Raw genomic sequence first — 25658 nt, 5'->3', positions numbered from 1 at the left:
AAATTCAGTTTGAAATTAAATTAAGGGAGATAATTCAAAAACTAAGGTAGATAGAGTTATGGTTCTTAGTCACTGCACTTCTCCTAGTTGCCATCTGTTTATATTCTAAGTTTTAAGTAAATGCATTGAATAGATTTGGAGTTATTCTCTGGACAAAGTTTCGGACGGAAAGATGGACCGAAGGACGGAGACTATTACTATATCCCCTCCGATTTTTTTTTGGCGGGGATAAGGTTTTTTCCGAATCAACCTGAATTTTCTGACTGGGCCAAAAAGCTTGGCGCCGAAAGAGCCTGCTGACGGGGTTTGTTTTGATGTGGCTTGGTCAAGTTCGTGGATCAGACTTCCTGTGAAACCGACAAAAATTAATGTCCGACAAGTAAAAATAATTTTACAGTATCTCTCCAATGTCCGCAAGTGATAATATAAATAGGGCAACAAACACATTCAAATGATGCTCATATAATTTAATAACAAAAGAATCTCAAATACAGTGATAAGGTCATTAGCTGTACAATATCAATTCCATGCGACAAGAAATAACGTGTTTCTAAATTGAATAACAACCAGTACTTGGGTACAATCTATTAAAAAGCTTCAGCAAACAAAAGACAGACAAATGCATTAAAAGCAGATCGGTTTTAATGAAGACATTTTTTCACTGATATATATTTAGATAGTTGGAAAAGCATTTATGTTGTGTTTTTATGTTTTGAAGTACGAGGTACGAATGGTATAGGTACTAATCAAGCTAGCAAATATTGGAGGACACACATAATGTACAAGTTGATCTACAGAAACATCTGCAGCTTTACGATTAAAATTTTTCCCCCACTGATTTCAAATTAATTTTGTTTTTTACTTTTGTTGGTAAGATGTCTTGTTAATTTTAGAACCTATTATGAAACTAAGGCTGAACAAGAGGGCCATGGTGACCCTGTATCGCTCCACTGTTTTTTTTAAGCGAAAAAAAGTGTGCAATGCGCATGGGTTGAAATGTACTCAAGCATGTGACTTTCTCTTTCTATCCCTCTTCCCACTGGGCGCTTAAAGTTGGAAGGGTGAGCATTTTTATATATGGAAAACGTTACTACGGTGTTAAATAAACAGACTAAAAAGCCTGGGTATTGTCGCACAGGTCCTTTGCTTATAACGTAGGTACATTTATTTCTCCAAAAGATATTGTTGTTCTTTCTATTTCAAATATTTTTAGATGCTGAAGATCAAATCTACGCATGTTCTACAAGATTAATGAAAGTTCCTTCATTCAATCATGAATCTTTTTCCAAAATTCCAAAAAGTGTTTGTAGGTTTCAAAGTTTCTGTTACTTATATAGTTCATGACATATGCAAAATACCTAATGACGTAGATCACCTGAACTTTACTTCATTCTTGGGGCATTAGTGAGTGTAGCAGGATTGTTAAAATGGTGAAGAAATTGTTTATTGTAGAAAGAAGATATTTGCCTCAGGAAACATAAAGTTACGAGTTTTTCAGGTTCATGAGGTGCCGAAAGGCAGTAGGAATGATAACTTTGTAGAGGTTGTTTGTTAAACAAATTAAATGTTTATGAGACACAAAATTGAATTATAATTCATCAAGATGTTGCGACCATGGCAACACTACTTGCATATTGCGTGAGGTTTAAAGAGATATCATGACAAACAATTAGCTTGACCTTACTTTCCTTTACTTTTTTCATCTGACGTTGGTTACCTGTCATGTTTTTTTTTTAAAAATACTAGGATTGCCATATATTGAAATAAGGTATCTGACCTATTCTCTGATAGGTTGCTATTAATAGACTTAGAGGCAGTCATGTTATAAACAAGGGGATTGTTCACTGCATCGGTAGAATATACTTTAATAGATTTTTAAGTTGGATTTTCCTTACTTTTTTGCTACTGAATATTAAAATCACTTAATTTCAATGTAACAATTTGTTGTTAAGTTTATCTTGAACAAATATTTTTTGCAATCTGTTTATAAATCATAAAGTGAGGTCATTCAATTTTTTTTTGGATAAATATAATAAAACAAGAATTTTGAGAATGTTAACATAAAAGAATAATACTAACCATTTGGAGAAAACAAACAAAACAATACAATTTTTTTAAATAAAATGTTATATACAAACAAGGTTAATAGACTAAATATAAATAAACACACTTGAGTGTTCTTCTTGTGTTAATGATGTATAAAACTGAGTTAAATTAATATATTTAATTTGTTTACCTTTTAATATCTTGCACTTCACATCTTTAGTTCAAGGCTATTTCAATTAACTGAAGAGCGTGACAAACATAATAAAGCAGAATATGCATATGAATCTGATTATACACAGATCCACTTTCATATAAATCAAATCATGTTTGTCTATTTCCATGTTCAAAAGATCCTCTTCTAAATTCTTTTACTTCGCGAGTAGACTGAACTCCAATTTGCCAACAGAAACACTGGTTTCCATGACAAAAATTCACTGTGCACATTTCTAAACAAAAAATGTGTTTCTTGTATCTAAAACGTAGTCTTTTTCGTTGACAAACACATTTCATTATTCCTATCAAACTATATGATGTCATCAGTTAATTCGATTGCTATTTGTCATTTCAATAATCTTAATTTTCGCTTCACAATGGCGCCATTTGCATACGAAATACCACATTTTAAGACACCAATTTTAATTGGAAAATTGGAAAACGACAGCCGATTATATCGCTCGTTTTAAAAATGCTAAGGCAGAATCTACCAGTGTAAAATGCGGAGAGATTTCGCGGGCCGCGGATATATTAAGCGTATGTTCATTTTTGTGACCTCTGGGGCAGGGTCAAATTTGACCCCAGGGGCATAATTTAAACAAACTAAGTAGAGAACTATTAGTTGTCACTACATACCGAATTTGGTAGCACTAGGCCCTACGGTTATGGACAAAAAGATTTTTAAAGTTTGCACAAAATAGGCTTTATATAAGCATATGTTCAATTTTGTGACCCCTTGGGGCAGGGTCAAATTTGACCCCAGGGGCATAATTTGAAGAAATTTGGTAGAGGACTATTAGATGTCTCTACATACCAAATTTGATAGCCCTAGGCCCAATGGTTATGGACGAAAAGATTTTGAAAGTTTTCACAAAATAGGCCTTAAATAAGCAAATTTTCAATTTTTTACCCCCCAGGGCAGGGTCAAATTTGACCCCAGGGGCATAATTTGAACAAATTTGAAAGAGATTCACCCCAGGAACATTTGTGAGAAGTTTTATCAGAATTGGACTTGTAGTTTAGGAGAAGAAGATGTTTAAAGAAAAAGTTAACGCACGCACGCACAGACGCACACACGATGGACACAGGACCATGACATAAGCCCCGCTGGCCTCTGGCCAGTGGAGCTAAAAATGAATGGAAGAGGGCTGCTTGATGGTTTGTTGGAAATACATATTGACAGGCTAATCTGGGACGACACTTTCTACTTTTATGGACTATTTTGTTTAAAGGAAGTCTCTTTTCAGCAAAAATACAGACTAGGTGGAAAGTGTTTTTTGTGGACTGCACACTTTGCAAATTGGCAGTAAGCCAAGTTTTCCCAAAGAAGGGCTCAAAAAAGTAATTGACGATACAATACAATGCATGTTAACATTGAAAACAAAGGAGATCAACATATTATGGAAACTATAGTAACACATAGTGCATGCAAATTAACAGCAATAGGCAGCTATCACAGAATAAAGACAACAATACGGGAAAACAGGACTTAATGCATGTGAATTAAGTGTTTCAAGATAAGCCTGTGCACTCCACACAGGTATGGCAGGCATCAGGTTTAACACTTTCTGCCTAAACTGGATATTTGTTTAGAAGAGACTTCCTTTAAACAAAAAATCCATTCAAGGGGGAAGTGTCGTCCCGGGTTAGCCCTTGTGGACTGCACAAGCTATTCTGGGACGACACTTTACATACATGCATTAAGCCCAGTTTTCTCAGAACAAGGCTCATTTAATTTTCAGTGAACAAACACTTGGCGAAGCTATTGATAACAATTGAAATATTGGGGAGCATACAAAACTGCTAAGGTAGTATGACTGAAGTCTACAAAAAGGTTTTGCTAAAGCAAATGCATTAAACTGAGAATTATTTACATTTAATTTTTCACCATTGACTATCACATTTGAAAAACACAAATATCACACGAGGTACTTAATGAACACATTGTGCTCTAAAAAATTATATCAAATATAACTTGATATAATATTATTGTTTAACATATACACATAAATCTTTAACATAAATTTAAATAAATTTGCAATCTACTATATACATACTCCACATTTTTCAATAAATAAAGTTGCAACCAACTATTAAATAATTCCAAATTTGCAAATAAATAAATTTTCAAACCAATGAAAAACATTTTCCACATTTTCCAACTAATCATTGCCAAAACCATCAGCACTCAGAGCTACCCTGTACATTTAACTTCACTGTCTTGCCCCCTATGAATACACAAGACATCAAAACAACCAATCGTCATCAAGGTCGTCGTCACTTAAGTCCGAGTCCGAGAAGAAATTCAGGTTCAACAGCAGACTCGCTATATCATCCTCGAGCATAGCTAAGAGGCCCTGTAGGCGCTCTTGTCGCTCATTGAAGAAGTCCCAGAACGTCACCCGTTCCTCTAGCCCCTCCTCCCCCTCCGCGTTACGTCTCCGTCGACGCCGGTAGGGTCTCGGCGCCGCCTTGGTGCCGTCGGGGTTCATGTGTAGATAGAAGCAGCGGTCATTGAAGGGACAGTCGCCTCGGCCCTCGTCAAAATACTTGCATGGTTTTTTGCTGTGTAGAAAAAACAACCTATTTGAATTTCTTTGTTAATCTATATGTTAAATGCAGGGATTTACCAAACTATCCAATGACTACATACAAGCAAATTTGGTTCAAGAAAAATGTATTTGGCTGCTGCTTTTTCATGATAAAAACTAATGAAATCGCAAACACGAAAATAATTACTATGTTTTAAGGTTGTATGTGCTAAATAAAATGTTCAGCCATATTGAGCACTTACACGACTGCAATTTGGGGATATATTAATAAAACAAGCAAATTTGTTGAATTGATATCCCCCGCCATATAAATTTTGTTTCTGGATAGGTGTAAACCTTTAACCTCAATGTGTGACCTTGACCTAAGCCCCTAAGATTATGGGTGTTGAATGTGAAGCAACCCCAGATGATAGAGAACAACTATAGCAAGTCTCATGGCATAGTAAAGGAATGACTAAATAATGAATAATTGATCAAATTTGTGACCTTTGACCTCAATGTGTGACCTTGATCTTAGCCCCTAGGATTATGGGTGTTGAATGTGAAGCACCCCCAGATGATTGAGAGCAACAACGACAAGTTTCATGGCTCTGGCTCATGTGTCAATGGAGATAAAGCTGTAAACTTATATTAATAAACAGCTGCGCCATGAGCGCATGATACGCCCGTCGTTCGCCAATGAAGTAGTAAGGTAATAAATAACCCTTTGAATCATTTTTTTACTTCAGTTTATTTGTATTTGAATACATGGTTTATTTTATAAGTACATGAGCATGGAGCGCCGTCTCCTTGACATTCATACCATATCTTTTTTTGAGTATATGTATGCATTTCTTTAGAGGATATGGAGTTGAAGTAAACCTGTTATAGATATTTTGACCAATAATAAAAGAGAAATGTAGATGGGTAAGTGGTAGTGTACAATCGGAATAGAAAAAAGCTCACCTTGTTCAATTTTTCAGGGATACTAAAAAAAAAAAAAAAAAAATCCATCGAAGGATATTTGAGCTACAGTAGGACATTCAATGAAATCACGAAATTTTGACGAACAAAGTCCCATAACTCTGGAACGACAATTCAGAATTCCGTCAAAAACGAAAGGGGATCAGGGTTTATCAATATTAAGATTGTGTTGAAATTTGAAAAAAATCCATCGAAGGATATTTGAGCTACAGTAGGACATTCAATGAAATCACGAAATTTTGACGAACAAAGTCCCATAACTCTGGAACGACAATTCAGAATTCCGTCAAAAACGAAAGGGGATCAGGGTTTATCAATATTAAGATTGTGTTGAAATTTGAAAAAAATCCATCGAAGGATATTTGAGCTACAGTAGGACATTCAATGAAATCACGAAATTTTGACGAACAAAGTCCCATAACTCTGGAACGACAATTCAGAATTCCGTCAAGAACGAAAGGGGATCAGGGTTTATCAATATTAAGATTGTGTTAAAATTTGAAGAAAATCTGTCAAAGGATATTTGACGTAGCGTACGACATTAACAGACGGACAGACGGACGCGGGGTATACCATAATACGTCCCGTCATAGACGGGCGTATAAAAAGCATTTTTTCATGATACAAAGGGCCATAACTCCGTTATTAACAGATGGTGTACAATGCCATTTGGCGTGCATCATCCTCTCATGCATATATATACTCATACCAAGTTTCAATGAAATCCACAAAAGCACTTCCAAGATATGGCTCCGGACGGGCGGATGGAAGGCAGAAAAACGGACAGACAACGCCAAAACAATATCCCTCCGCCTATGGTGGGGGATAATAATAAATATTTATATACAAAATTCTAAAATTGCAAAATGCTTGCAAAGCCCTATATTATTATTTTTGAATAAAAAGTCTTCACAGTTTTATTTCTGTAAACATTATTGATACAATGTGTATATTTGCTCAAGTTGGAAAGTATATTTATAAAGTAACGCAACCTAACTTGTAGCGATGCTTTTAAAAACAATCAGGCCGCAATTTGGAAAAACCAGGCTTAAAACATGTGTGCAAAGTATCGTCCCAGATTAGCCTCTGCAGTCTGCTGAGGCCAAACAGGGGAAATACTTTCCGCATGTATGGAATTTTCATTTTACCCTTTACCCCTTAATTTGCATTTTGACACATTTTAAGTCCTTTAATAAAAAAAATTAAATTAAATTCCTTTCTTAATATGTAAAAGTTTAGTAGACTTCATTTCCAACCCTAAGATAATGATGAGTAGCAAACAACATAAAACCTTTACAGACTGCGAGTAACTTGCAAGATGTTCTGGTTTAATGCTGGTTGCAAAAGCCATTTTCACTTTGCTTCTGATGAGGAAAGGGTAAAAAGAAGTCTCTTCTTAGTGAAAATCAAGTCTTGGTGAAAAGTGTTGTCTCTGATTAGCCTGTGAAGAATGCACACCCTTATCTGGGACGAACCTTCACACACATGCATTAAGCTCCGTTTCCCCCGAACAGGACTTGTGAACTGGATGTTTATTTACCCTAGTGCCTCCTTATAGCCTTGTATGAGACTAATTTTTTCTTCTTTGGTATCCACCCAGTAAGCACTTGGCGTCACAAAGTCTGACTGCACCCTGCACTCCGGACATGACCTGCAAGCCCATGTTTCCATGACAACAGGAAAATACAAGAATGCACCATGGCAACATCTATCCAGCCATTTTAAATTAAATGCGTTTTTACCAGTTAAATAAAATATTTTACAGGACATAACATAAAAGCCATATGTAAAATTCATGTTGTATTTACCTAGAAAATATTATTTTTTTTCTAAAATAAAATAATTTTCACATTTGAAATATAGTAAGAAAAGGCATGTGTCCATAAGGAACGGATGACCCTTCATTGCAATTATGTCTTAAAACTCTGCTCACGTAAAAACAAGTTGTTTATAGCCGATTATGACCTTTGACCTCTAAGTGTGCCCTTAACCTTTGCGGAGATGAGCCAGGTGATACACAAGACACAGAGTCATATCATGGTTGTCATGTATGGTAAGTCTGCAAACAAGAGCTCCGCTGCGGGTGCAGTTTTGAATAAATTAAATCTTGTCAGAATTTTTTTTTTTAGAGGTCACAGTAACCTTGACTTAGTGGCCCAAAAATGGGTGTGGCATGTAGAACTCATCAAGGTGCAGCTACATATGAAGTTTAAAAGTTGTAGTAGGTTGAAGAACTTTGATTTTAGAGCCAATGTTCAAAATCTTAACAAAATGTTAAGGTTTTAGCAGGACAGGGACGTCGAATGACGAGCTGGCTATGACAATACCATCCGAAAACAGACCAGCTAAAAATTTAAAGATTTGACAATTTAACAAGCTGTTAAAAATGTAACCTCTGACCTCTAAAGGGGGTAGGCAGAGACATTTTACAAAATGCTCTCTCTTCAAGGTGGTTTAAGGCAGTAAATGACTTCTTAAAGAGCATGATGAATGAAATGATTCAGTCCAGACATGCAGTTTTATGGCTAAATGTGATCTTGAAACTCTTAGCGTGACCTTGACCTTTGATGCAGCAAGAAAAGTATTACACACAACTTTTCGTCTTTTTATGGATTGCATTTGTGACAAAATACTTTTAAATCCTTCAATAAATTGCAGAGCCATGACTGAGACAGGAATTATCAAGCTTTTTTATGGCAAAATTTTACATTTGACCTAAAAGCGTGACCTTGACCTTTAAGGTAGGTAAACAGTTGTTTTGTGCAACATGTTGTCTTATGCTAGTTCTTTCAAAATCCTTCAAGATATGGCAAATTAATAGGTGAGAAAAGGGTTTTCAAGCGGTTTCATGGCCAAATTTGACCTTTGACCTCTAAGAATGACCTAGACTTTAGGGGTAAGGAGACTGATGTTACATGCTACACTTTGTCTTATTATGGTGCACTTTTGAGGTAAGTTATTGAAAAATCCATCAATGAAATTGCTGAGACATTAAATTGGACTTCTAAGGGTGACCTTGATCTTTGAGATAGGGAGACAGGTGGCACACATGAAATGTCTTCTTATTATTGTGCAAGTTTGTGCCACGTCATTTTAAAAGCCATCACTATAAGTAAATGCTGAAACAAAAAACCTCCTAGATACTATATGATTCCATCTTCAAAGAGGGCATAAGTACAAGATATTGAAGCTTGTTGTCGATTACTTGTGTAGAGCTAAAAAAGCAAAGGTAAGTTTGTGTGCATTTTTAAGTACCAAGATACATTCAATATCAATATCAATACCGAGCTTTTTTCCCCTGTCTTTAAGAAGCCGCCGTTGGCTCTTAAATTGGTGAAAAAATTAGTTGCACATAAATGAGTCACAACTTTTAGTTACTAAGTTCTCAAAATTGCGAAAAACAAGCAAATTCGTTGAATTCATATCCCCGCCAATATGCTTCTGGACACAAAAGTGTTATATTTGACACTCAAAAAAGCATTTTTTCAAGATACAAAGGGCCAAAACTCCGTTATTACTGGATGGTGTACAGTGCTATTTGGCGTGCATCATCATCTTATCCATATATATATACGCATACCAAGTTTCAATGAAATCCACCAAAGCACTTTCAAGATATGGCTCTGGACACACCAAAAAAGCATTTTTTCAAGATACAAAGGGCCATAACTCCGTTTTTAACAGATGGTGTACAATGCTATTTGGTATGCATCATCCTCTTATCCATATATATACTCATACTAAGTTTCAATGAAATCTGCAGAAGCACTTCCAAGATATGGCTCCGGACGGACGGAAAGACGGACGGACAATGCCAAAACAATATCCCTCCGCCTATGGCAGAGATTATAAAGTTGCAAACTTCTCAAAATCCAAACAAGAGGGCCTGAAAGGCCCAAAGTCGCTCACCTGAGATAAAAAGAAATGACCTGTTCTTTGCAGCCCAAGATTTCAATGGAACAAATGTTCTAACCAAGTATCATGAAGAATGAACAACAAATGGCCCCTTCGCAGCCATGTTTTTTTAACAGACCTGAACCATTTTTTAACTCATCCAAGATATGTCCAAATTTCATGAAGATTGGGAAAAAAATGTGTCTTCTAGACTGTTCACATGTTGTCACTATATACATATAAAGAAAACTGCCCCACTCCCTGGCGGCCATGTTTTTTCACTGATCATGACCATTTTCAAACTCGTCCGAGACATCCACATAACTAATGTTTTCACAAAATTTCATGATGGTTAGGCAAAACATGTGATTTCTAGAGTGTTCACAAGCTTTTTTACTATATAAATATAAGGAAAAAGGCCCCCCCATGGCGGCCAGGTTTTTTTAACGATCTAAACCATTATCGAACTCAACTGTCCTATTCAGGTGTGGCAGTGTGGTCTCCTTCGCTTACGCAAATGAACCAGTCACAGGACGGTTACAAGTTATGTAACTTTGTGAGAACTTATGTAATGCGGAAATATTTATTTGACAAACTCTTATTTCCGGTCAGGATGACTATACCGACTGGTTGTAATTCAATTAACTAAAGGCGTTCAGTCAGGGACGCCTAAATACACTCAAAAAATTTATTTATTAGTGAAAACCAAGGCAGCTTAAACAAAAATAACTAATTTTTATTCCAAGAACTCGGAAAATGAAGAACAATTACAGAAAATTAAGAACAGGTACAAGCCAAGTCTAAAGAATCTAAGTATCGTTACAAAAATGAACAACATACAGCAAATACCTTAATGAATGTAAAAAGAAGTTCAAAATCTGTCAAAAAAACTGATATAAATATAAGTTACTGTTAGTCTAGAAAGTGCTTCAAAAATCTAGTTTACAAAATAGGTCTAATTTAATCTAAAGAACAATATCAATGGAGATTAGGAAACTTCAGTGAATCAAATGTAAAAAAAAGAAAATTTACTAAAGTTATTGAAATAGAATAGAGTCTTTCTAATTTAGAAAATGCCAAATAGAAATAATCTAAATAAAAAGAATAATTTAGAAAATAATGCATAAATGTCTTGATGCTGGTGTTAAAAATAATTTAGAGTTTAATTATTTCAAAATTCCAAACTTTTTCAAGAGCTGTTAACTTTTCAAGAAAGCATCAAGAAGTGTTTAAATCAGCCCAAACAGTTTATTTAATACAGTTTAGACGAGATCAATGGCATAGTAGTCAATTTTCCTTCAGAACAGTGCATTTATCAATGATCTATATCTTCCCAAATTCCAGAGCAGAACTAACAAGAAGGCCATGATGGCCCTGTATCGCTCCACTGTTTTTTTATGCGAAAAAAACATGCAATGCTCATGGGTTGAAATGTACTCAAGTATGTGACTTTCTCTTTCTATCCCTCATCCCACTGGGCGCTTAAAGTTGGAAGGGTGAGCTTTTTATATATGGAAAAAGTTACTACCGTGTTAACTAAACAGACTAAAAAGCCTGGGAATTGTTGCACAGGTCCTTTGCTTAGAACGTAGGTACATTTATCTCTCTAAAAGATATTGTCGTTCTTTCTATTTCACATATTTTTAGATGCTGAAGATCAAATATACGCATTTGATTTGAAACAGATTCACAAGACCCATATGAATCAAATTGCCTTAACCCTTTACCAAACGACACATTTTGGACATTCCCAATTTGAAAGAGGTTGCAGACGACAATAAAATTGTAATGGAATCTGAAGGAAATGATCAGGTAGGGAAGAAATAATTGTGATAAAAGGAGAAATTGCTCATCTTGAGCAATTTCTCCTTTTATCACAATTATTTATTAAGTCGTCAGCTACAAACCTGTAAAATCCTGTTAGTGTTTGGTAAAGGGTTAATAATCTCTGGTTCCTTCTTAAGAGCCTTTCACACATTTATAACAAATACAATAGTAGTATCTTTCTTTGTAAAGAATCACCTCAAAATATAACAAGGGCTGTTTGTAAAACATGCATGCCCCCCATATGGGCTGTCAGTTGTAGTGGCAGCCATTGTGTGAATACGTTATTTGGCACTGTGACCTTGACCTTTGACCAAGTGACCAAAAAAATCAATAGGGGTCAGCTGCGAGTCATTATCAATGTACCTATGAAGTTTCATGATCCTAGGCGTATTAGCTTTCTTGAGTTATCATCCGGAAACCATTTTACTGTGTAGTCACCGTGACCTTGACCTTTGACCTAGTGACCTGAACGTCAATAGGGGTCATCTGCGAGTCATGATCAATGTACCTATTTAGTTTCATGATCCTAGGTGTAAGCCTTCTTGAGTTATCATCCGGAAACCATTTTTCTAAATTGAGTCACCGTGACCTTTGACCCAGTGACCTAAAAATCAATAGGGGTCATCTGCGAGTCACGATCAATGTACCTATGAAGTTTCATGATCCTAGGCATAAGCGTTCTTGAGTTAACATCCAGAAACCATTTTACAATTTGGGTCACCGTGACCTTGACCTTTGACCTAGTGACCTGAAAATCAATATGGGTCATCTGCAAGTCATGATCAATGTACCTATGAAGTTTCATGATCAAGCGTTCTTGAGTTATTATCCGGAAACCATTTTACTATTTCAGGTCACCGTGACCTTGACCTTTGACCTAGAGACCTCAAAATCAATAGGGGTCATCTGGGAGTCATGAACAAATTTGGTAGAGGACTATTAGATATCACTACATACCAAATTTAGTAGCCCTAGACTCTATAATTATGAACAAGAAGATTTTTAAAGTTTGCACAAAATAGGCGTTATTTAAGCACATGTTCATTTTTGTGACCCCGGGGCAGGGTCAAATTTGTCCCCAGGGGCATAATTTGAACAAACTAAGTAGAGACCTATTAGATGTCACTACATACCGAATTTGGTAGAAATAGGCCCAATAGTTATGGACAAGAAGATTTTTAAAGTTTGCATAAAATGGGCCCAATAAAAGCATATGTTCAATTTTGGGGAACGGTCAAATTTGATCCCAGGGGCTTAATTTGAACAAACTTGGGAGAAGGCTATTAGATGTCATTACATACCAAATTTGGTAGCCCTATGCCATACCGTTATGGACAAGAAGATTTTTAAAGTTTGCACAAAACAGGCCTTATATAAGCAAATTTTCAATTTTTTTACCCCCCGGGGCAGGGTCAAATTTGACCCCAGGGGCATAATCTGAAGAAACTTGGTAGAGGACTATAAGATGTCACTACATACTAAATTTGGTAGGCCTAGGCCCAATGGTTATGGACGAGAAGATTTTTAAAGTTTTCACAAATAAGCCTTATATTAGCAAATTTTCAACTTTTTGACCCCCCCAGGGCAGGGTCAAATTTGACCCCAAGGGCATAATTTGAAGAAACTTGGTAGAGGACTATAAGATGTCACTACATACCAAATTTGGTAGCCCTAGGCCCTATGGTTATGGACAAGAAGATTTCTAAAGTTTTCACAAAATAGGCCTTATATAAGCAAATTTTCAATTTTTTGACCCCCCGGGGCAGGGTCAAATTTGACCCCAGGGGTATAATTTGAAGAAACTTGGTAGAGGACTATAAGATGTCACTACATACCAAATTTGGAAGCCCAAGGCCCAATGGTTATGGACAAGAATATTTTTAAAGTTTTCACAAAATAGGCCTTATATAAGCAAATTTTCAATTTTTTGACCCCCGGGGCAGGGTCAAATTTGACATCAGGGGCATAATTTGAAAAAACTTGGTAGAGGACTATAAGATGTCACTACATACCAAATTTGGTAGCCCTAGACCCAATGGTTATGGACAAGAAGATTGTAAAAGTTTTCACAAAATAGGCCTTATATAAGCAAATTTTCAATTTTTTGACCCCCGGGGCAGGGTCAAATTTGACCCCAGGGGCATAATTTGAAGAAACTTGGTAGAGGACTATAAGATGTCACTACATACCAAATTTGGTATCCCTAGGCCCAATGGTTATGGACGAGAAGATTTTTAAAGTTTTCACAAAATAGGACTTATATAAGCAAATTTTCAATTTTTGACCCCCCAGGGCAGGGTCAAATTTGACCCCAGGAGCATAATTTGAACAAATTTGGAAGAGGTTCACTCCAGGAACATTCCTGACAAATTTCATCAGAATTGGACCAGTTGTTTAGGAGAAGAAGATGTTTAAAGAAAAAGTTAAGGCACGGACGAACAGACGCACGCACGACGGACACAGGACCATGACATTAGCCCCGCTGGCCTCTGGCCAGTGGAGCTAAAAATAAAGTAGCGAAAACCACGAGTATGAAATCAGGGTACGAAACATTCTTGGCTAAAACATTTACTTATACGGGTTACTTAGAAATTTCTATACGAACAAAGTCATAACGAGATCATATTTCAACAAGACAAATGTTAAATTACTTACACTGTGAGGGGGATAACGGTAAAAACAATATTTTCCGTAATACAACAACGGCGCCATTTGCAAACGACCTTGAAATACCAAACACATTTTAAGAACGATTTTAATTGGAAGATTGGGAAACGACAGCCAATTATATCACTCGTTTTAAAAATGCTTAGGCAGAATCTACCAGTGTAAAATGCGGAGAGATTTCGCGGGCCGGGGATATATTAAGTGTATGTTCATTTTTGTGACCCCCAGGGCAGGGTCAAATTTGACCCCAGGGACATAACTTGAACAAACTAAGTACAGAACTATTAGATGTCACTACATACCGAATTTGGTAGCCCTAGGCCCTACGGTTATGGACAAGAAGATTTTTAAAGTTTGCACAAAATAGACCCTATATAAGCATATGTTCATTTTTGTAACCCCCGGGGCAGGTTCAAATTTGACCCCAGGGGCATTATTTGAACAAATTTGGTAGAGGACTATTAGATGTCTCTACATACCAAATTTGATAGCCATAGGCCCAGTGGTTATTGACGAGAAGATTTTGAAAGTTTTCACAAAATAGGCCTTATATAAGCAAATTTTCAATTTTGTGACCCCCGGGGCAGGGTCAAATTTGACCCCAGGGGCATAATTTGAACAAATTCGAAAGAGGTTCACCCCAGGAACATTCCCGAGAAATTTCACCAGAATTGGACCAGTAGTTTAGGAGAAGAAGATGTTTAAAGGAAAAGTTAATGCACGGACGCACGCACGACGGACACAGGACCATGACATAAGCCTCGTTGGCCTTCGGCCAGTGGAGCTAAAAATAGATTACTGAACCAGGTTAAACAAGGGAGATAAATACTGCAAAATCATGTACATGTTGTCTTTCTTTCAGTTATCTCTTAGTTGAAAGGCTTATCATAAGTGTTAATGACTAAAACAGTTATGTTAACTACATGTATGAAAATTCTGTGTTATGAAAAATTACATAATACAGTTAATGTCACATAATATTGACATAATAAAACCAAACTTTACTACACAGGAAACCAATGTTCTGACCAAATTTCATGAAGATTGAGCAAACTTGAAAGTTAACAAGATTTTACTATAGCCATATAAAGAAAAATGCCCGCCCCTTGGCAGCCATGTTTTTCAAGCAAACGTTACCATTTTTAATCTCATCCAAGATATCATTGGGACAAATCATCTGAGCAAGTTTTATGAAGATCGGAAAATAAATGTGGCCTCTAGAGTGTTAACAAGGTTTTACTATAGCCATATAAGGAAAAATGCCCCGCCCCCTGGCGGCCATGTTTTTCAACCAACCGCCATCATTTTCGAACTCGTCCAAGATAGTATTGAGATAAATCTTCTGACCAAGTTTCATAAAGATCGGACAATAAATGTGGCCTCTAGAGTGTTAACAAGATTTTACTATAGCCATATATAGCCATATAAGGAAAAATGCCCCGCCATTTGGCAGCCCTGTTTTTCAAGCAAACGTAACCATTTTCGAACTCATCTTCTGACCAAATTTCATGAAGATTGGACAATAAATGTGGCCTCTAGAGAGTTAACAAGCCAAATGTTGACACTGCACAACGCACGACGGAAAGCAGACAAAAGGCGATCACAAAAGCTCACCATGAGCACGTTGTGCTCAGGTGAGCTACAAAACAACGGCCATTCTCTAAGAAAAAAAAAGCGCTGCAAGTACCTGATAGTTTTGCTGTCAAACTGCTTGGAGGCCCTCCATGTGCGTATACAGGCGAGACAGAAGCAGTGGGCGCAGTCGGAGAGGATCCCAAACCTGCGCTCTGTGGACGGCTCCTTATCAAGCACTGTATCCATGCAGATACCACACTGCTTGTCCTTGCTACGCGCCACCGCAAATGACACCTCCATGTCGCGTTCGTGCTGGCGGACACATTCCTGAGAAAACAGTGGGCCTTGATTGGTTATTGTAGGCTCAAATACCCTATTTGAAATACCCTGGAGTCTTAAGTATACTGCAAAGTACCCAGGTACTAAAAATCTACTAAAAAGTACTCCGGAGTATGGTCTGGTCCCTTAAAACTATTTGCTCTTCTATCAAATCACAAATTAAATAGCATTAACTGCCATTAAGGGTGTTATGCTCAGCTTAAGAACATTCACTTTAGAGCAATTATTCTGTAAATCCTGAGGAAAGAATTATGGCCCTTTACGTCAGCACTAAGTGACCCTCTAACCCTGTATTATTACTTGACGCTTCCTTTGAACCACTTTAATACTTCTAGAGCTATGGTAAGCACAAGCAGAAGAGTTATAAAAACAAGCAAAGGGCAATAACCCTTAAATACAGACAAGAGAGTAGTGTTTCTTGTACTGTTTACTTCCTCTCAATGAACACAATTTTATTTTAATACCATCAACACTAAGAAGTTATGTTCTGCGCAGGAAAAAAATACCGGTACTTAAAAGCAATATTTGATAGTTTTCGTCCTTTCTCCTCACATAAAGATTTCTAATCTATAGTTACATAAAGTTTCATTTTAATTTTTTAACCCCTTAAATACTTTCCAATTTTCATCGTCTGCACAATAAGTGACTGACTGACAGACCGACTGCCAACATGATTACCATATGCTTCCCTTAAAGGCATAAAAACAATGCAAAGTCTCACCGTTCTATGTTGCTCATTCTGTTTATCATCACCTGGCATGAGAACCGCCAGTCCACAGAGGTCACAGACATTGCCATGGATATACACGCAGTCTTCACCGTACGGGCAGTCCTGGTTACTGGAGAACGGACACAGTAACTGGTCCGAACAGGCCTCGTTGATGACCAGGGAACCGATATCAGCCATACCGTTGGACGCTGCATGAGCATAGGAGCTGGGAACTGTATAATACACGACATACAGAACAATTAGAACTGGTTCTAGTTCTACCCAGAAAAAGGACTCGAGAGCTTTGCATGAGCCTTAGCTTTTGATGAAACTAAACTAAAATAAATACCTTTACTTTTACTTAACAATAAATTTATTTGAAGATTACAAGATCAAGATTTAAGTATTGTTAACAGCCATGAACATAAATCAATACATATTAATTAAACAACACTATATTAGAATAATAATTATGTAATTATAAAGATTATATAAATAAATACCAAACCACAATATGACTGTATAGTAAAAACCAAACCTCAATTTTGAACACCCACCAAAAGTTTTCAAGCTGCCTGTTTTGATGACCCAAAGCTGTTTCAAATTGGATATTGAAAGAGCTTGTCAGGGAGGGCGCGCACAGGTATAATTAATTAAACTGTTACAACTTTTTCATTTATCTAAGAACACAAACAAGTTTTCTACCATGAAAAGAGCTGATCTGCATTCAAATGCTTTAATACTCGTTTTTTTATTCTGTTACATATAGGATATAATATTCAAAAAGCCGTTGAACTGTGGGACTGATTCTTTGTTAACAAATACCGGACCAACTTAAAAATGTTTCAATCAGACCCACTCAAAAATGTTTCAATTGACCCACTCAAAAATATTTCAATCAGACCCACCCAAAATTGTGTCAATCGGACCCACTCAAAAATGTGTTAATCGACGGACTCAAATTGTGTCAATCTGACCCATTCAAAAATGTGTAAATCCTGTCCATTAGACCAAAGGTTTTCAGGAAGTCTGGTTACTTTGCAGTATTTCAAAAGCAAGCATTGGACATTCAGTTAACAATTATTCAAAACAAAACATATATTTTACGAGCACTTGGTGACTCTTTAGAAATAGAAAACCTCACTGAGGGCCCTATGACAGAATAGTGACCAGTCAGGCAACCACGGATATGAACCAAAGCTGAAGTCTGAGGTCGATATTCTATTTGGGGCTGCCTGGCTGGTCACTATTCTGCCATTGGGCCTGAAGTGAGGTTTTCTATTTCTTATATTATACCGAACATTATTTAGCAAATATATGTCAATTGAAATAAACAAATTCCACCAATATGTAACCATTTTATGATTTACTAACATTGAATATAGCTGTTAAACTGATTATTATTAAGGTTTTGAACAATGAAACGGTAACCTAAACATATTTGTATAGTGAAACTTGCACAACATTCTAGCAGGCACTATAAGCTGGCGCTATACAGAATAGTGCCCGCTGACAAGATGCATGTGCATGCGTAAAAGAACAGACCTCAGTAGTTTATATACTTAAAGAAGAAAGAAATTTATGTGAGGTATACTATATTAGAATAGTATATAATCTGAGCAGCTTCTATCACACATGTATTGTCATCAAGTGATGCAAGTTGTCACTATTTGTTTTTCATCATTTTGGGGAAAGTATTTTTTGTGAGTTTTTTTGCTGACAAATACTTTAAAATTGAGAATTGAAGTGTTGCCAATAGTTTACTTACTAAGGGTCAACTTATAGGGGCTGGATAGGGAAATGAACTAAATGTTGCAATTTATTTACAAACAAGAGATGTGTTTGTCAGAAACACAATGCCCCCAATTGCACCCCTTTGAAATCAAATGTCAATGTATCATTTGGCAGGTTTAGAAATTATCTCCCTTTTAAAGCTAATTACTTCCCTTGGATTGTATTTTTTTACTTTTGACCTTGAAGGATGGCCTTGACCTTTCACCACTCAAACTGTGCAGCTTCATGAGATACACATGCATGTCAAATATCAAGTTGCTATCTTCAATATTGCAAAAGTTATGGCCAATGTTAAAGTTTTTGGACGGACAGACTGACAGACAGTTCAACTGCTATATGCCACCCTACCGGGGTCCGGGGGCATAAAAAACTAACATGTTTTTATTTATTTTTTTTTCCATTGGAAACATTGAATTGGGAGTTTAAACGTTCATTTGGGTAAAATTATATACTTTTATAGATTGACAATTGGGCCGAATTTTGGCCCCAAATTTGACCATACAAAACACTGCACTACCTGATAAACACTGGAACCGCTGACCAGGAATGAACTCAGCAGCTTTAACCCATTCTTCTGGAGGCTTTGGTGTTGTGGGTGTTGTGTTGTCCTTACTTGAAACCTTCTTCAACGAGACCATTCCATTTTCACAGCTTGAGTTGCATATAGGAGGGGGCATTTGAACCTTCAGAACATGGCCTTTTGATACCACTGGAGCTTGTATATGTTTTGGTTTTGAAGTCTCCTTTGGACGTATATGGTCATACCTTAAACACAAAAATGTGCGTAAACAATAATCCATATTTAAAAAATGAGTACCTCTCAGCCCAACTAAACTTAATACACTATCAAAAACTTCACCAAAATGTACCATGCTATACAGTGAATCTAAAGGTAAGCTTTCAACACTTTTTTGTTGATTCATCCTGTTCAAAACAGGGTCTGTTTCTTTAACTATCTTAGTTATGGGCTGTAAGAAACTTTATAATTATCTATATGTTTTTCTTATTCGAAAACTTCCATCTATTGTAAATACTTCAAATTACCAAGAAATCACTCAGATTGTTGTTGCAAAGTTTAAATTTAAGGAAATATCGGCAAATGTAAAATGGGAGATATGAAACCGTAAAAAAACAAGCAAATTGGTTGAATTGATATGCCCCGCCAATATGCTTCTGGACACAAAAGTGTTATATTTGACACTCAAAAAAACTTTTTTTCAAGATACAAAGGGCCATAACTCCGTTATTAACAGATGGTGTACAATGCCATTTGGCATGCATCATCCTCTTATCCATATATATATACTCATACCAAGTTTCAATGAAATCCGCCAAAGCACTCTCAAGATATGGCTCCGTACGGACGGAAGGACGGACAACGCCAAAACAATATCCCTCCGCCGATGGCGGGGGATAACAACAAAATAGGTTCTATTTGTTTTTAATTAAAGGGGCCTTTTCACAGATTTTGGCATGTTTTGAAGTTTGTCATTGATTGCTTTCTATTGATAAATGTAAACATTTGCTTTAAAATGTACAAAATCAAGAATAAAATTAAAAAAAGAAAAAAAGTAGCCCTCTACAGGGCTCAAACCACTGAGCCCTTGAGTTCTAAAGTCAAAAGTCTACCACTTAGACCCCTCAATCATACTTCCGTATGCATTGTAAACTGTATTTTTTACTTTAAATAAGCAATCCTCGCAGGATCAAAAAATATAACGACAACAACAGAACTCTCCAAATTTTTCAATCATTTTCGTGTTGCAACGCTTTATAATTTTCAGGTTTTTAAATGGTCAAGAGATGCGTATAATGGCTGTACTAGAGCATGGTCAATGTTCAGTATTACAGTTTCCTCACAAATATCATAACTAAATCGAAAATTTAATTGAAAATATGAAACAACTTTTTTTAATTTGTCAATTTACCAAAACATGAAAAGGCCCCTGGGATAATTGCCCTCTAGAAACTTTCCCTCAAACAAAGCTTAAGCTTACCTGCATCTGTTTTCATAGGAACAACAGCCAAGCAGATAGAATTTGCACACATTGTCCATTGGACTCTGGCGGTCATGGGAGAAATGACAGTTTGCACCCCGTCTACATACGCCATGCAAAAAATACCTGAAATGTCCACAAAGGAAATTGTATTCAAGTAAGATGACAATTACATTTGGATGTAAGAACACACATTTGTTACAAAATTCATATGTTACTAGCAACCCCAGCTAATTTTTCATCAACATCTGTTTTTAAAGGCAATTGCATATTTGAAAAGAGCTCTTTAAGAGCTTTTCAGAACAGTTTTTCTTTTTAAAATATCTTAAAAAATAAAAAAGTTATGGGAATTTGAATATTGCTAAAATGCGCACAAATTCTGAATTTTCTCCCTATATAAAGTGAACAAGGAAGCGCGACATTCGCGGCACCGGAAATTCAAGTTCATACATTTTTACATAGTAAAATTGCCATAACTTTTTTATTTTTAGAGATATCTTCATGAAATTTGGAACATTTGTAGATCAATGTATACTCTGTTCATTAAAGTATTATAAACCCTTTTAGTTATTAATACACACATGGTAATGATCAACACATTTAGGAAGCATATACATAATTTTATTAGAGACATAATTTTATTAGAGACATTATCTTTTTTTCGAAAGGCATCAGGCTAAAATATCTACAATTAACACATTTATTCACTCAAAAGCAATATTGGAATTACTTAAAATGGAAACCGGTTTTTAAAAGCAAATTTAACTTATTTAGTCTTAACTCTCCAATCAAATTTTCACAGGTGTTTAGGGGGGGGGCGGAATGTCTTTTCATCGTTTTGGGACGGGGACATGCACACATTCTATAACTTTCTAATCGTTGAAATAAATCTATGAATATTTCTTATATATGTTATATATGTTGTCTTTTGTTGGTGCCTCTTTCACATTCCATAACCATTCAAAATTCAAACAGTCGGGCACAAATCCAGCAGAAATTAGGAATTGTTTCTGAACCGTCTGAATGTCTTCTCGTAGAGGCCATTTGTACTGGCCAAGTTTTCTGGTGGTAGTCATGAATTTAACCACAAAGTTTTCTTTATCTTTAACTTCAAAATCCATACCAGGATACCAAGCATCCTGGTATGCAATTGCAACATATGCATTACAATTTAAAATTCTGCATTTAGATTCATCAAGTCTTTCACATTTTTTTACTGGGCACTTTTCTTTAAATTGACAATTTTTTTTTCTGGTCACATGTTCTTGAAACTTTGGTTTTGACATATTTTTCTGTTGATGCTTTGAATGAAGGGTTAAGATGACACAGTAAATTGAACAACACAGTTGAAATTTCCCCATTTTTTCTATAAAAGTATTTATTTCAAGAATGAGTCCATTCTTCTGCCTGTTTATAGGCTACAAGGTTTCTGCCTTCTTCTAAAGAGAGGTTGTTATACCATTTTCATGACAGAATGGTCCTGGGTAGTCTGCCATTGACTTCCTAGATCTACTGAAAAAAAGGAAAGAAAAGTCAGACCTACATCATCAGTACATGTATAAATCATGTTAATATGCAACTTTTACAGTGCAATAACATTCTCACAGGCCAGTGGGGATATGCACATTTGGACAATTTCTACAACGTCGGGGCAAATTTATCGATTTAATCATGTCAACGATTGTTTAGATACTTAAGAAAACTTATTTTCATACATATAATTTACGGATAAAAACACCTTTGAGGGCATTTCATAACACAGGCTTTTTCCGCCCTATGCCACGGGTCCGAAATTCGGCCCCATTCCCAATGCAAATCTGGTTGTTTTTTTCCCAATTGAAAAAAAAAAATTCCCCAAAAAAAAAAAAATTTTTTTTTTTTTTTTTTACCCTTAAAATATATAAGTTGACCTGATCCGGTGTAGAAAATAGAAAGTATTGCATAATAAAATTATCTGTTGCCTTGAATTTGTTTTAAAAACTGTAAAATATGTAAATTATAATTTAAGAATTTCCTTATTTTCCTCAAAATCCGGCGCTTCGAGCGATTTTTTTCACCTCATAAAATCACCAAATTAAGATTAAAAAACCTGCACTTATCACACATGTTCATAATATTTTGTAAAATTTTAATAATAAGTTATCAAAATAGTCGTTATTTACCAGTTAACAGCTTCTTTGAAATATAAGAAACACTATTTATATGCAATAATTTTTCCCAATTGAGCCAATTTTGCGATTAATTTTTTTCCCAAAATGGGGGTTTTCACGACGCGAAATTCCCAAAATTCCAGTGTGGCATTATCCCAAAAAGGAGCGGAAAAAGCCTGTAACAGTAACACGGGGTTGGTTTTCCTACGATACGATCGCACGAGCAAGCGCCCGTCCTTACATCGAAATTACATATTTGCACTGAAATAAATAATTAATCGAGTCAAAATCAAGGTTTCTAGAACTCACCTTTGTATTTATAATAAAGTTGAACCACATGAAGATGTTTTCTATCGGTAACATGCTCAAAATCGTCGATAGAAAAACGTGTTTACGATGCGTAATCAGTTAATCAAAATGGCGGTCAAAGGTGAAAAGCGAGGTCGCCGCGTGACCGGAGTAAATTTGAATAAATTACTACGTTCGGCTTAAAATGCGGGAGGGTTCCTATTGTTTCCGACAAAAGATTTTTATATCAAATTAAACTTCAGAACATTCCCTACAATATGATATATGATGCATAGTTCGGAAATCAGTACTTTTTGTAAAAAATCGGCGACACTTTAGGGGACTATATCTTCGGTTCGGATGAACTTAAAAATTTGCATCAAAGTCATGAATGGAGGTCGTGAACTTTTCTAAATGGAGTCGTCCATCTCATTAATATTCATAAAGTTTAAGTCACCCGCGAATAGGAACAAAGAGTACATGTGCCACGCGCCGAGTGCATGAAAGTTGATAATCACGCGCAACAGCGAAAAACCATAATATTTATTGTTTATTAACAGATAAAACTGGGTTATAGTGGGTAAAATACAAAAGTAAAACATGCATTTTGTAGAGAATTTTATTAGCTTTAAAATGAGACCAATTATAAAAATATTCATCTACAAATGTAATTTTAATCCCCAAAATGCCACAGGCGGTGTAGACTTTTCACAGTTTTCCAGATAAAATGTGGGATTATCGGAGATTAGCTGGGGTTGCTAATGTTACAAGTGTGAGTGTCAAACAGATTGACCGAATGTCTCACAATATTTCAACCTAATCAGACAAGGCGTCCATTCAGCCAAATAAGGACTTTGCCCGATGCCTGACACTCAAGGTATATCAAATCAATTTAAAGTCTATGAAAATTGGAAGACTACCAACTAGCCTGGTAAAAAGGAGTTAGTGTTTTTGTTTAACAGTCAATTTCTTTCTCACATTAATATACACCTATTATTCTTAAAATGCATTGGGCTTAGAATATACTTTAACAATATGTATGATTCATTGAGTCTCTACGTGTAAAATTGTTCTTTTAGTTCGGTAAAAAATGACACGTTTACGTTAAATTAATTCTGATCGGAATTACTATATTTCAGAAGGTCGCGGAAACACGTGATAATCTATCATTTTAGTAATTTGCCCAAACCAAACCTGCATAAATTTTTGGAATCGACACTTGATGCTTCTGCCATTTTCTTTAAATGTAGTTATTAAGAATCTAACTGTTCAGTTAAACCTAATGCCTAAGCTTCCACAGCCCGTGTCAGTGCATTTCATCACTTTGTTGTTTTCTCTGCCTCTGGCTAGACCACATAATTAAAAGAAAGAATCGAAGGCTACACACTACCATTGTATACGTATGATGTAAAAAGCACAAGGAGCAGTAATTCGCTTTCAAAACTTCTAATATATTAACCCACATATTTTAACTTATCAGGCGACGTTTAAACTTACTCCTCAAAATCTGAAACTTGTCTGCAGCTACTTAGAATTGCTTTATAATTTTTATTCAATTGAATATGAAATATCAATAGTCTGTTGTTGGCAGTTAATTAAGTCCCGACCTGTCTTACTAAAAAGTACGCCATTTTCTCATATTCTGTATTCGCTTTAAGTCATTTTAAGTACTAACAATCACGTTTTGCTTCAGAAAATGTGTACAACTCCAGGAAAAATTCTGATTAAGCAGCAAATATTAAGACAAAGTGCACATGCTTTCGTATTTGCTAACTATCACCCATCAATCGAAGTGTTATCATGTTCTAAATTACTGCTGAAACCATAAAACATCAATCCCCATGAAACAAACGCACAACTAACCAGACATGCCCGGCTTCGTATTTCAGATGAGCATTTTCATTAAAAGATGGTTGAGTTTTTAGTTATGAGCGATAGCGAGCAACTAATGTAGAGGCAGTTTTGCAAGTCAGTCTGCTGTTAGCTACGCTAGGAACGATAACCACTAGTCAGTCTGCTGTTAGCTACGCTAGAAACGATAAATGCAAGTCAGTCTGCTGTTCGCTACGCTAGGAACGACAACCACTGCTTGTTTATACTTCATCACTGGTACACTGCACACAGCCTGTATGTAATCAATAGTGTTTAAGTTGCTTGTGCGACAATATTGGCCAGTCTAGTGTTTATAACAGCTTGTGCGACCACATTGGCCAGTTTATCGTTGAAATCTGTACATATTGTAACCTGGTAGACATACCCAGTAAAATTTATTACCGAATATACTGAAAATATGAAAACTTAACAACTTTTTTCAAGTATTGTAATATACCAGTCGTGATATTGTAATCAATATAAACTAATAATTGTAAATAAATATGGTATTTTACAACTTTTCTTTTCTTCGTTGTCGTGGTTGACCGTCCCTTTAAGACACACTCTTTATCAATTTGAATGAGTTGAGTTCATTTCAAACTTGCGATATAAAAGGCTATAACATAATTTTGAAAACTGAGTTGCGTCTAAGAATATGCAACAGCGAACAACATCAATGACTTCAGCGCTTTGAGTGATAAAATATATTCGTTTTGTAGTCTTGGCATGGGAGACAAACCGAGTACCTGAATGAAACCCCAGTCTGGGAGCC

At 36.0% G+C, this 25658-nt stretch overlaps 1 protein-coding gene and 1 long non-coding RNA gene across 2 annotated transcripts; both read right to left on the bottom strand.

Moving 5' to 3' along the window:
- Positions 1 to 452: 452 nt before the first annotated feature.
- On the bottom strand, positions 453 to 24360 carry LOC127881291 (probable E3 ubiquitin-protein ligase makorin-1). Its single transcript, XM_052429043.1, has 7 exons — positions 24209 to 24360; positions 20577 to 20702; positions 19097 to 19344; positions 16798 to 17018; positions 15850 to 16064; positions 7315 to 7425; positions 453 to 4824 (listed from the first exon to the last, which is right to left on the bottom strand). Exons 1-7 carry the CDS (start codon positions 24247 to 24249, stop codon positions 4506 to 4508), a joined length of 1281 nt encoding a protein of 426 aa, XP_052285003.1. The 5' UTR covers positions 24250 to 24360; the 3' UTR covers positions 453 to 4505.
- Positions 21923 to 23961, bottom strand: LOC127881301 (uncharacterized). The gene is made up of 2 exons (XR_008050003.1): positions 23036 to 23961; positions 21923 to 22088 (listed from the first exon to the last, which is right to left on the bottom strand). It is a non-coding gene; the product is annotated as an uncharacterized LOC127881301 (long non-coding RNA).
- Positions 24361 to 25658: the final 1298 nt, after the last annotated feature.

Source organism: Dreissena polymorpha, chromosome 5 (genome assembly GCF_020536995.1).
Source record: "Dreissena polymorpha isolate Duluth1 chromosome 5, UMN_Dpol_1.0, whole genome shotgun sequence".
Taxonomy (NCBI): Eukaryota; Metazoa; Mollusca; class Bivalvia; order Myida; family Dreissenidae; genus Dreissena; species Dreissena polymorpha.
This window is presented reverse-complemented; position numbering and strand designations above follow the sequence as displayed.